Below are 14,043 nucleotides of genomic sequence, written 5' to 3'. Positions count from 1 at the left end.
ATACGTCATATGCACAACCTCTATTATGTAAATAATGAGTGCTAGGGCAGTTCCTCTGATGCCCGGTAAAAGAACAACACTCGTGAGCTGGAAAAAAATAGGCATACCTGCACTAAATCAACCAAAAGTTGTAAAAGGCCTTTGCATATTAATTTGGAACGATTTTAGGACACAATTTTCAACTTTGTTGAGAAAATGGGGGGAGGCGGGAAGATCACGACTTACCCCTTTAAAAGTATCACATGATGCAGTCATGTCTACAGTAGAATTCAACTCGACCTTTGCCAGGACTTAAACCCCATTAAAAGCTATTAAACCAAGATAACACTCATTGAAAACAGCTCAACTGATTAAATCATATCTTCTCTGGTTAAATACACACAACATATGTGTCTGCTTTACACGTACAATGGAGCAATGAGCTGGGATTATACTTTCAGTTGGTTGAACGATTATAAAGCGAGCGCTATAGAGAACAATTCTGTGTGGTCTTTGTTTACGAAATGAGACAATACGTGCTTATTGTTAACCAGCGTTCTTGAAAATGAGAAACATGGTGGTTTGCAGACTTAACACGGTTTGGAAATAATTTCTACATATTTTTTGGTGTTATCTGTCGTTTACATATCCTTCCTAAAACACCAAAGTACGCATATTTCCAAACATCTAAATTAGCTAAAAATTTAGGACATGTTACAAAACTATATTGTCTAGAATTTTAGAAGAGTACTTTTAATATTGGCTGGTTATTTTTCACACAGCGACGTTAACTAGGCAATGTACTATTACCTATAACATTAACTAAAACACCAAAGTACGCATATTTCCAAACATCTAAATTAGCTAAAAATTTAGGACATGTTACAAAACTATATTTTCTAGAACTTTAGAAGAGTACTTTTAATATTGGCCGGTTATTTTTCACACAGCGACGTTAACTAGGCATATCCCCATACTTTTAACGTAGGCTATTTGTAGAGGTCACGCGTCAATGGGAAAGAGCACTGTGTATTGTGTATAGGAAAACGGACAGTAACTGCAGTATGAGTAATTTTATGTGCTAATACAGAACCAACTTAAAAATTGAATGCATTGGATGAATGCGTTGAATGATATTACACATCGGTAATGGATGGATCATTAATAACGCTGTATACATAATTTACTCCAAACCAGACAGATATGCGGGTAAACATCATATTAAAGAAAGAAAAAATCTCATAAAGATCCGTGACAAGATAATGTAGAATGAGTTACAGTATGGACCTCAATGGCCGCATCTCAATGGCATAGTTCAATAACCTCAATTAAACAATCAAAATGCAAAATTTGACCTCAAGTTGCAGGGTATGAGTTTTTGTACCTAAATTTTCAAAGGTCATTCAATGAATATACAAATGTATTGGGGTTAAAGAACTGTGCCCTGATTAGATGAGCATGTTGTGGATCCTAGTGTTAATGACATTGCTGAAAAGATGCCGATAGCTTAGTTCAATAAATTACCGTACTTTATCATCTACATACAATCTGATCTGGTAGATCTAGGGGAATGTATTCACCGCTGTTAACTTAAATTTCTCGTAATTGCTGTTCTCAATTAAAAAAGTATTATTTTGTAACTTCCTATATAAATCGGCTTTGCTCTCATAAATTGCCCGAATGAATATTCAATCAAAAGATTGAATTTTCAATCTTGCTGTTCGAATCCAGGGACAAATGGTTTTCTACTGTATATTCAGTCGGGTGATTTGTAGACAAAAGGAGTGATTCTCAATCTTTTAGCGATTAAAGTTAGGGGCAAATCTTTTTCGATTGAATTTTCAGTAGAAAGGATTGATTTTCATTGTTTTTCAATCTTTTGCCGTCCCAAACTAGGGACAAGTCCTTTCCAGTTATAAAAAAGATTGAAAATGTTCACTCTAAAACAGTTTGAAATCTCATTTCAAACATATGCAAAACATGTCATTTGGCAACACATTAGGAGTAACACTTGATTAGATAGTGAAATCAATCTACAAAGAGAGAATTCAATTTTTCAATCTACTTAGATTGATTCCTATCATCAATCGTTAAAAGATTGACATATTTCACTCGGCCAATTTAAGAGAGTATACGTCTCATTATTACTCTCGAAGTGACACTGCTTCGTCTGATATTCACGAAAAAACTAATTTCTGTCACACACAAATGTTTTACATGAGATTATCGTGTTCGTGGGTATTAGACGTTTGTTAGATTGACACCTATTTCAAATCATATGCATAGTCAGAAAAATAAAATCACGCATCTATATCAACCGGGCTATTAACCGAGATTCCTGAAGCTCGAATTTTTAGACAAAATGTGTGTTGTGTGAAAATGACATATCTTACACATTCTAACACTAACATGTGTTACGAGCCGCGCACAGCATCACCATAGGGTCAATAATTACATTTGTACAGACGGAATCACGTGGCGTACCATCAAGCGCTGGATTACAAATAAACTGAATTAATAAAATAAAATTCACCCCTAGCATGCCTAGAGATACCTTCCCACTTCCATTTAATCAAAAGAGTCATAATCCTATTGACCAGGATAATTGAAGCTTGCACTCTCCCATTGTGTTTATAGAATTGTTAGCCACATACCACACACAGTTTAATTCAACAATATATACAAGAGGTTATGATTTTAAAAGACCGCCACTTGACGATAATTGTATTCATATTAATCATAGCATGTTACAGCGTATTTCAGGTATCTATTCCTAGCTATAGTCCTAATGAAAAATGTATGTTGATGGTGGTGTGCATTTTCCATTGATATGTCAACATGGTCAATGTGTGATTATAATCTCAAATCATAGAAAATTTCCTTTTATTGTTGGTCTATGTTAAAATCCATTGTTTGGCTTGCAGTTGAATATATGTGTTGAAACTTCAGGGTAATCTCTTGTCAGGGGATTGAACTTCCAGTCAGGGTATTGAAAGCAAAAACTGACCAACAATCGAACTTTCTTGAGTTCAAACGTTAAACAGAATAATGAGCATGTGCAGATCATAAAAATTAGCAATTTCAGAGATATGTGGAAACGCTGAATTCGTAGTGGCAATGAAGCGTACCTTTTAATCGTACACGGGCGTGTGCAATAGCCTGGGTCGCTCGGCCTATCTCGAACAAAATCGCCAGGCGTGGCTGTTAAAGAACTAGCGGATTCGGCCTACTATCAAGTCAATTTTTGACACGAAGATATAGGGATGATGACGCTGTGCCGCAATGACTCCATGCCAAAATCACCTTTTACCCAAATTCACAAGAATGCATAACACCGTAGGTCTTCAAACACACGTGTTTGAAGGCCTATGATAACAATACACTGTTTGATTATGTTGATACTATAATCACTCTTTTAACTAATTACTACTGCTGGTACATGATGCAGTCATGTCTACAGTAGAATTCATCTCGACCTTTGCAGGACTTAAACCCCATTAAAAGCTATTAAACCAAGATAACACTCATTGAAGCAGCTCAACTGATTAAATCAGATCTTCTCTGGTTGTGCACAAGTGTCTGTTTTACATGTGCGACATCGCAATAAAGCTGGTATTATAGCTTCAGTTGGGTAACCGATTATAAAGGAAACGAAAGGAAACAATGGTATGTATACCTTTGTTCACGAAATGAGACAAAGACCTGCTTTTTGTTAACCAGCATTCTTCAAAATGAGCAACATAATGATTGTTGACTTAACACGGTTTGGAAATAATTTCTTCATATTTTTGGTGTTATCTGTCGTTTACATATCCTTCCTAAAACACAAAAGTGCGACCCTCTCCAAACATCTAAATTAGCTAAAAATTTAGGACATGTTACAAAACTATATTTTCTAGAACCTATTTAGAATAGTTTAAATGTAGCTTGTACCGTTTTTTTTGTGGCATCCTTCAGAACGGAGCGGTCCGTTACCAATATAGCTCAATATTTTCGGTCAAATCTCCATTCAATTAACATGGGGAGTTGGCTAGCTATGAGCTAGCCATGCTTTGCCCTACTCATATTTTACAAAAGTGCGACCATTTCTGAACATCTAACCTAGCTGTAATTTTAGGTCATGTTAGAGAAACATATTTGCTAGAAGTTTGGAGAATAAATTAAATATTGGCTGGTTATTTTTCACACAGTGATGTTAACTAGGCAAGTGTCCATTCTTCCAACATACATCATTTGTAGAGGTCACGCGTCAATGGTGAGAGCACTGTGTATTGTGTATAGGAAAACGGACAGTAACTGCAGTATGAGTCTTCTTCTTGTTTATTATATAGAGTTCTGCTGCAATGTTCTGGATGGCTGATGTATGTATCCTTGTTCACTTGTCCTGCGAAAATCACTGTTCAGCGAAGTCCACTGCACACATACATTTATATATCCTTTGCGTATAAAATCCTCGCAAAGAAATGGTGATGCTTTCTCCAAACACTCAAAATTTATACTTCTTTCACCAATCACTCTCTTTCTCCAGGAAAACTGCTTCTTCTTTCTGCACTAATCAACATTATTGTCAGATGTGTTGTTTTACAAACCACACTCCAGCAAGTCAACAGAAGATCTTTAATTCTTTGGGGAGGAGGAGCACCTTCGTGCACTCAAATTTTCCTTCGTTGCTGTATTAAAATAGCACATTATTGGCTATGTTAACTGGTTCAAATGTACTTCTGTTTGAAGCACAATGACGACCAACACATTACAGAGAGCCTACAATCTCTCTTTATATTCTTTAAGAGCAAACTCAGTTGCTTTCATCTAAAAAAACACAATCTAAAAAAATAGACCATTCTGTCACATTCAGCTTAGCAAATGAGGGTTTCCCAGTTAACATTAGGCAACATTGAACATCCTGGAATTGGTTTACTGTACCCAAAGGGGTATTCCCTAAAACGTGTCATAACACACAAACTCTTCGTTTTTCCCTTTCTCTTTTCGCTCATGAAATAGCTTTAACCATGTTAACTTGTAAACAAAGTAAATTACCAAATTAAATTACTCAGGGCACATCACACAAGCGATCTGTTATGTCGATCATGAGCGCATGTTATCGATTCCCTTGTATGAGCAATTGTGTCATGTACCAATATTATGATCATTACGGTTTAATTCAAACTTATAAAAGGACTGGAGTCAATAAACACTTCTGTAAGTATGCAAATGTTGTCAGAACCTTCGATCTTAGTTGAGTCTGATATTCAATACGGTTCTATAGCCGTACTTGTATTAACTGTAAAATGGCATGATCATGAGTAGATTATGTTTTTTCACCCGGAGTCAAACATCTTTAGAAGCTTTTAGAATCTGAGGCATTTGTGGATATTGCCAATTGAAATTCAACAGATGAACATGGATAATGTTCTTACTTGATATGCTCAATTCCTAAACCTGCAATTCCATTTTATATAGTTAATATTATTGTAAACCTTGAATTTCTGTTTCCAACCTGTCAGTTACTCTCAGCGTCAAATGTTGCGAGTTTTAAAGGCCTTATGCGCCTCTGCTACTTATAAAAGTTATAGTGCTTTAGCCTATTTGTATTTTAGCTTCTCCTGTCAGAGATCCAGTTTTCATATGTGACTGGACACGACGAATCAGCCGTAAACTCGGCCCTCGGTCAATTTTGTTTTATTTCGTGTTAAAAAATAGACATCATAAGCTTTAAAATAGGATATCATTTGACTTCAAACGATATCCAGAAGCGGGTTATGGTTTGTTGAACTCTGCTCCTTCAACAAAATAGTACCCTTTTTCGGTTTTACATGTGTCTCTTTTTCCATATTGCTGGTAATTAAGTCATAATTGGCGGTCATTTCAAATCATCCCCAAGTCAACGAGGTTCAGGAATGTCCTCTCATTGTTTATTGTTTATACATACCTAGACAAAATGCAATGCAATTGTAACCCACCACTTGAACAGGATTTAGCCAAAGCATACAAAGACTAGAGCTATTTAATGATTCTATATGTAGAAGATTATCCTCTTCAGCAATATGATTATTGATTGGTTTAAACGCTATCAAATGAGAAACATGTCGCGTCTAATTGAGACACCTATGGATACGACTTTCACGCATATTTTGCACTGTATCTCAGAATACAATTTGCCGAGTTTACGGCTCATTCGTAGTGTCCACTCACATAATTTTAGTGACAAATTTTAAGTTGACTCCAGGCACAACATACATTAAACGATGTTCTCGTAAGAGCCTGTGGTTTATTGACAATCCATTACTTTACTGGTAATGGGATGATTAAGTCAGGACAGTTGAGACTTTCCTGATTAAATGAAGTGCAAAAAAAAAAATGAAACGCCAAAATATAGTTATTACACCCAAAAACGATCAAAACTGGTGAGAATGATATTGCCGGTCATAATATTTGTGTAAGCGTTTACATGCATTTTATTATTGAAGATTGTCAACACTTGCCATGATATCGGGTTTCACAGTTTGCCTATAGCGTCTCAAATTAGTCTGACTACTGTCTGTCCAATTAACTTAGATACCCAGTTTTTGTTACTTATTTGAAAAATATCCACTTTCAAAGAAAGTCGTGAAAGAAAAGTGTTAACATTTGCTGAGACCTAACGGGATTTTTGTGTTTCCAAAGCATTGAGTGAGAGTTTACCTGAAATTCTGTTGAAATTGGATGTTTTTTCTCAACACTTTAAAAATAATCCGGTAGAAGTTGGGTACCATTATTTTGAAAGGTCTCATTATACGGATTTGTAGGTATGGTGATTTTGGATAGTGACTGGATGAATAGTAAATTAATTATACTCCTCACCAAAAACATTTGTTCAATATGATTAAGTTCATAAAATGCAGTCAGTGTTTCTTATTGGCATATTAATTCTTAGTGTCAGTGACCCCAACTGTCCCTCAGCCAATTACAACAAGTCGGCGCGGTATTTGAATCTTCTTCTGTGCATGCTTGTTGCTTGGCCCAATTCTATAATAAATACAAATTGTATGGCCTATGAATGCTCTGATGTTATTTGTAAGGAGTATAATCCACAATACACTCCAGACACATAGTAACTTGCCCTCCAGGCTTGCCCTATCATTTGTTATTGTGTATTAGTAAAAGCATCTATTATTATATTGCATCGATGATAAGGAACATAGAAAAAAGGGTGGTATCACTGATCAATATAAATGATTATGTTCAAACACTCCTTACTGTAAACAGATTATCTTATCAAAAGTTTCAAGTCATTAGGAATATTACCTAACCTTTACCTTTAGGAATATTCACCTGGACCCAGATATCTTGCTGTAAATCGGTCAAAATTGAATAAAAGTAGACAAGACGGAGAAATAAAGTTTAATCTATGTGGTAAATTAAATATGAGCAAGGTTTTTAAGTCAAGTCAACACATGTATGTGTTGACTTGACTTAAAAACCTTGCTCAAAAGTAGACAAGGAAAAATATTTTGTCATCGCTTTACTAAAAAATTTTGTTAGGTCTGATTAGCAATTTTTCTTTCATGACTTTTTGCCAAAAATGTTTTCGAAATAAATCATAAAAACCGGGTGTCTAAGTTAATTGGACAGACAGTAGTACATTATATGCATATATGAGGATGACACTACACTACACGGAATCATTTTGTAGAAATGTCCGTGTTTGGAGATGGAGTTGAAATAAAGCTACGTTCATGTGGTATTAAGATATCATTTTAACATGTGTAAAGCTTTACTTTTTCGTCATTTTCAATATAATATTATTATTCAAATTATTTCAAGTCCGTAAGTGCTTTATGTGTAATTATCTTCCTCGAGCAAACGTGAAACTATAACATCATACTTTATATTCACCCTAATCAGTCAACATTAATAGGTAAATTTTCACGGGAAAATTTTCTGGACACGTGACCAATGCGTATCAATGTGAGTGTAACTTCGAGCCTGATCTCTGACCCCCGGCGGTGACCTCGCTATTCAAGTCTTAGTAATTTTGAATTGGAATAGTATTTTTGACCGCAATTTTGATAGAAATTTGTGCATTGCAAATTTATTAAATATTATGTTATCTTAATTTCTTCACAATATCATCAAAACGTAATTTCAAAAATATCTATCTACGGAAAAAAATATTTATCTACGGAAACTCTTACCATAATATTATTAACTTGCGACAAGTAACTTATTTTGCATCTAAGGAGGAATTCTTCTTATTCAAATACATTGAAAGAACACCCGCTGTGCTCGGGGTCACATTCAATAATGCTAATATGTCTGCGCCCATGGGTGTCACGTGTCCAGAAAATTTTCCCGTGAAAATTTACCTATTAATTCTGACTGCTAATGGAGACCGTTCTATTTTTCTTTTTTCCCTTAAAATATCTTTCTAAATTCAAACGGTCAGTTTCAACGTAAAATAATTTTCTCCTAGCGTCAAATGTCACTAGGTGTCAGGCCTTATGCGTCTCTGCTACTATAGTAATGCGTCTCTGCTACTATAGTAATGCGTCTGTGCTACTATAGTAGTCTATTTGTATCTTTAGCTTCTCTTGTCAAAGATTCTGTTGACATAGATTAGTGAAGAATTCAAGATGACTCCAGGCACAACAGCTATTTTTCACTTAAAATGAACCATCTGTTCTCGTAAAAGGTTTATATGGTTTATTGACAATCGATTACTTTCCTGGTTATGGGGTAATTAAGTCAGGACAGTTGAGACTTATCTGACTAAATGAAGTGCAATCTTTAAAATGATACGCCAAAGTATATGCCTAGTTATTACACCCGGTTATTACACCCGGCTATTACATCAATGTTGAATAATTTTTACTCATTTGTTGAGTTGTGACCTATATGAGCTCAATATTGAATACATTTTTTACTCAACTGTTGAGTTGTGACCTTTTTACTCAATGTTGATTCAAATATTTTTTTGCACTGTACAATAAAATCTGGAAAATAACGATCAAAACTGGTGAGAATGATATTGCCGGTCATAATATTTGTGTAAGCGTTTACATTTTAAATATTTACTATTGAAGATTGTCAACACTTGCCATGATATCGGGTTTCAAAGTTTGCCAATAGCGTCTCAAATTAGTCTGACTAGTACATGACTGTATATGATAAGACACTACAGGGAAGTATATTATTAAGATATCATTTTAACTTGTGTAAAGCTTAGCCTTTGCGTTGTTTTCAAAATGATATTATTATTCAAATCATTTCAAGTCCGTAAGTGCTTTATGTGTAATTATCTTCCTCGAGCAAACGTAATTGAAACTAAAACATCAAATTCGTTTATATCAGATAGAACTAAACAGCTACCTTCGACTATATTTATAAATACGTATTTATAAATACGTACATGACCCATGGGCACGACATAAGAAAATCGTTCGTTTATGCACCAATTCACATTTCCCTGCGCACTCATACCCTTTGTTCAAGAAGCTAAACACACTTACTGTATGTTTATGACATACATAAACTTCAGGTAGCCACATTTATGTTTAAGTATAATCACAATCTTCTTCCCAACACTTTTGATAACTATTTTACACTAACAAATGAAGTCCATTCTTATCATACTAGATCTGCACATTTACTTAGACCCCACAATTTTTCATCCGATCTCGCCAGAAACACAATTAGTTATCAATGTTTTTATGGAATTCTGTAAATTCAAATTTTCGTTCTTGTACTTCAGTTGAAAGTTTTAAACACAATTTCAAACGTATCATCATATCTCACTATAATTAGTAAGTTTATTAAATTATTATGTTTTCTTATCTGACTTCTATAAGTTCCTGAGTTAAAACGCCATAACCAACACGCCGTCTGTCTCACTTGTCTCGTCCAGTCTTGTCTTTACACCATGTAGTTACGTCATGTTAAATATGTCCCTGTCCTGCACGTAGTGTAAGATCTTATTTAGACCCATGTAACTTATTTTAGGGTGGCCAAACTTTGTTCGAGCTTTGCTCTTATTTGGTCAACCCACCATTGTATACTTTTTTATTTTTGCATTTTTTGTCAAATGGTAAATAAACTGAAACTGAAACTGAAACATACTAAGACCAGCAAACGTGAACAAATCCTCATGCATGACATTGACATGGATATGAACACTTTAGATAAACATCATAAAATTTAAGTATTAATTTAATTACAAAATTATTACACATGGGGATTTGAAAGTATTTGCCCACGGAAAAAAATATTTATCGACAGAAACATTTACAAGAATATCAAAGTTAAACAAAATAGACAGTTTTGCTGCACAGTCTGGTTTTGTGTACCGCCTTTGCATTCAAATGTACCGCAAGACCACCCGCTTGTTAGGGTTACTTCCAGACTTCATATTTAAAGCTGTTATGGCAGCGCAGACGTGACCACGTGCGTAATTATAAATACGTATATATAAATATACTCAAAGCGCACTGCTAAATGTGATCATTAAGACTATTTCTATTTAGGGAGGGGTCACTAAACTTTTGCAGTGATGAGTGTTTGCCTGTCAATAGGACCTCTTTTCTGAAGTCGAATATCCGATAACCCGTTTTTAAAGCCTTTATACTGTACTCGATGACCCCGCCTTTTCAGGTTCGCCTATCCAATTACCCATTTTTGTCTAGCATTTAAAGCAGAAACTCTCAAATTGTCTTATTTCAACAAATTTGTATTGCAAATTTGGGAAAAATAGATTTCTGCTCAATTTTTCAAACTTTACTACCCGATGAAAGCCTTTTCCAAAATGTTATACCAATAACCAATATGTTAACCCCCTGTTTTCCTTTGTTTAATCCCAATAACCTCCTTTTTCAACAACATTTATAGGCAATATGCCTAGTATTTCTCGGCGCATCCCCGTTACTTCTAAAGTTGAGTGCCCACGGGTATCTAACGTAAGGTCAGGTTCAACAACCTAATCAATCGACGAAGGTGTCATTTATATATGCCGGCGTTTGTTGATTCTCATAGTGTTACTTTCCTACTCTGATGAACTTCAAGTGGCCCATTTCTATTCACCGTTATATATCCTTAGCTATTCTTCTCCCGTGCGTTGTATTTTACGAACTATTAGCCCAATTATATAAACCTGCACACTAAACAATGCATTACCTGAAATATGCACGCTAAACAATAGATTTTCTACTCGGCAACTGTTCAACCTGTTCAACGGTATAAAACAATATAGATCTGGGTCTGTTGAAAATTTAATGCATCTGGGCAAAAACCTGAAATCTATTATGTTACAATAAGTATGTCATTAAGGGGTGGGGTATGAACGTTTGGACGGTATTTTTTGTGGGACATGAGAGCACATCAGACTTATCGAATTGCATTCTGAATACGAAGAATGGTCCTTCTGAATGTCTGATATCAAATAATTTTGATTATATGAAATTCGCGTTTTAATAATAATTTGTCATAAAATTTGTATTATATCGCGAATTTAAAAAAATCTAAATTATTTGATATCAGAAGGACATTCCTCGTATTATATTCAGAATTCAATTCGATATGTCTGATGTGCTCCCATATCCCACAAAAATACTGTCCAAACGTTCATACCAGAGCCCTTAATCCAAATGATATGAACGATTTTTTTTCATTCATTATTTATGTTATTCATTACTGCCCTTTATATTATAGTTACACATAAAGGGTCAGGTAAAGTACACGGAATGTTTAATTGGTGTATAGAATTTCCGAATCAGACAAGTATTATTTTTCAGTTTATAAATGTATAAATATTAATGAAACGAAAGTACATATAGTATCATACAAGTTTTATTTATAGCCATTTAATAAAATATCGCTGCCCACTTTCAAATTCACCGCTTAATGTACGGAAATGCAGATGATAAAGAATTGTTTTTAAACGGTTAAGGTGGTACTACACCCCCTGATAAATTTTGTGACTAATTTTGCATTTTTCTCAAAAAATAACTTTTGTTACCAGTGTGTTATTATTTTTTTGAGAAAAATGCAAAAATAGTCATAAATTTATCAAGGGGTGTAGTGCCACCTTAAAGGGTCATTATATTGAAGGAAAGGAATCCAATTACTTCACTGAAATTTCAGTGATTCAAGTGGTTAATTATATATGTTAAGAAATAAGGTATATTCTAGCGGTACCTCTTTTCTTATCATAAAGAACGTACCGCTTGTCTTGAGTCACTGACATTCCAGTGTAGTAACTGGATTCCTTGTCCCTATAATATACATAACTTTTGTTTACCGGTGTGTTATTATTTTTTGAGGAAAATGCAAACTTAGTCACAAACTTATCAAGGGGTGTAGTACCACCTTAAAGGGTCGTTATATTGAACACATGATCCCTAGCTTCGAAAGTGTTTAATTTTGGTTTCCTTGTTTCGTGGGAAACACAAATACAAACGATTGGGACTTTTTCACCATAGAAGATGAAATACTAGTAGACTATAAATAGTATAATCAAATAGTACCAATAGATCGGTATCATCGGTACGTAACTATATTACTTCTGAAATGTGTGTTTAAGTTTTGATTTGTCCATTTACATCCCGGGGACCGGGCCATTATATTACATTCACTTTTTGTGAATGTCACCTATGTACTTGCAACAATCCATAAGGAAACATACGCGAAAGATATATATCTGAAACACAATAAAAATAACAATAGGCTCTTTCAGCACTTTTCCACGTGCTCAATAGATAAATATCGTCATCCACACAATGTCGTGTGAAAATAGGTTAGTACAATACTACTGTGCTGCAAGCGATTACTTCCCATGCCCGATTTTTTAAGGTTTTCAGGTATATAATGCACATTTCATAGTTATGGTGTGAAAAAAACCCTTACTATAAATGTACAAAAGCTTACCATAACATCATATCCAAGTTTATTCATGAAAAATGACGCAGCATGCCCGTCATACACATAAAACCAGAGTGTTCCTTGGAATTGGTCTCCACCATCTAAAAACAAAGAGTTGTCAACCTCTTCCCGGATCTGTTTGACAACTGTTGCCCGTCGTGCAACACCACCATCACATTGTCCTAAGTCCTGTTTTTCCTTACTGCATTTCACAGTTCCTCTGTCAAATTGCTCGAATCGAGCATGGACATCATTCGTATGAATGATAGTTATTTCATATGATGACGCATCCGCAGGCAAAGACAACAATATTATTCCTTTGAGTAAAAGACAAATAATCGGTGCATACAAATTATATTCCGACATCTTCATTCATCTAAAGAGAATCCTCCAAATGTATTGCCAGAGAAGATATAACAGGCAAAATGACTCGCACTGCAAAGGTTGTAATAAACAAAATCTCAACGCATGATCCCTTCAAGAAATGCCTCAGTCTCTTTTTGCTAATATAGATTTGAAATAGATAAAACAAGCAGGCAAGTCAAGCACACCTTAATCATCTAAAGCGCAGGGTTGAAATCCCCACACGTTTGGAATTAACATCTTCCCTGGTTTTCGCCTCGAGACACTATCACAAAATACCGGACGGTGTCTGCTTAAAAAGCTAAAAGCAAAGCAACAACTATACGGTAGAAATGTTCTTACTCGGATGAATGTTGATTACGGTGGCTATTTATGAATTGACGGTATCCGTGACGGTAAATAGCTATGCATAAATATGTAGCCTACATTTTGCTAAGTATTTGGTCGTGGGCTGATTGAGAACATTGAACTCAGTTGTTAACATTTTGTGCAACGAATTCTTTGAAGTGTATTAATATTATACAGACTCACACTAATGGTTTTAAGTATCTTCATGTAAAATACTAAAATAATAGTAATAAAATGGTTTTAACGATACTCAATGCTAGCAATTCTGTTCATACATGTATTATGTAGCATGCTTGTTTCGAGAATAAGATAAGATGGTTTATAAGAGAATCGTTTGTTTATAAGGGAATCGTTTTCTAGCCAAACCTTTCCATATGATATGTTACATTTTTGTGATCCTTAGGCCCACAGGCCAATAATTTGATATGCTTTTTAGTGAATTTAAAGCACGTTTAATTTTGCAGG

General features: G+C 34.8%; 1 protein-coding gene across 1 annotated transcript in view; it reads right to left on the bottom strand.

Annotated features, from left to right (window-relative positions):
* LOC140142575 (snake venom 5'-nucleotidase-like) overlaps nucleotides 1–13,561 on the bottom strand; it is a 94,878-nt gene extending 81,317 nt beyond the window's left edge. Inside the window, exon 1 of the mRNA XM_072164569.1 lies at nucleotides 12,874–13,561. Within this exon, the coding sequence (XP_072020670.1) occupies nucleotides 12,874–13,239 (366 nt within the window). The 5' untranslated portion in view covers nucleotides 13,240–13,561. The remainder of the gene's footprint in view (nucleotides 1–12,873) is intronic.
* Nucleotides 13,562–14,043: the final 482 nt, after the last annotated feature.

This window comes from Amphiura filiformis, chromosome 20, assembly GCF_039555335.1.
Source record: "Amphiura filiformis chromosome 20, Afil_fr2py, whole genome shotgun sequence".
NCBI lineage: Eukaryota > Metazoa > Echinodermata > Ophiuroidea > Amphilepidida > Amphiuridae > Amphiura > Amphiura filiformis.
This window is presented reverse-complemented; position numbering and strand designations above follow the sequence as displayed.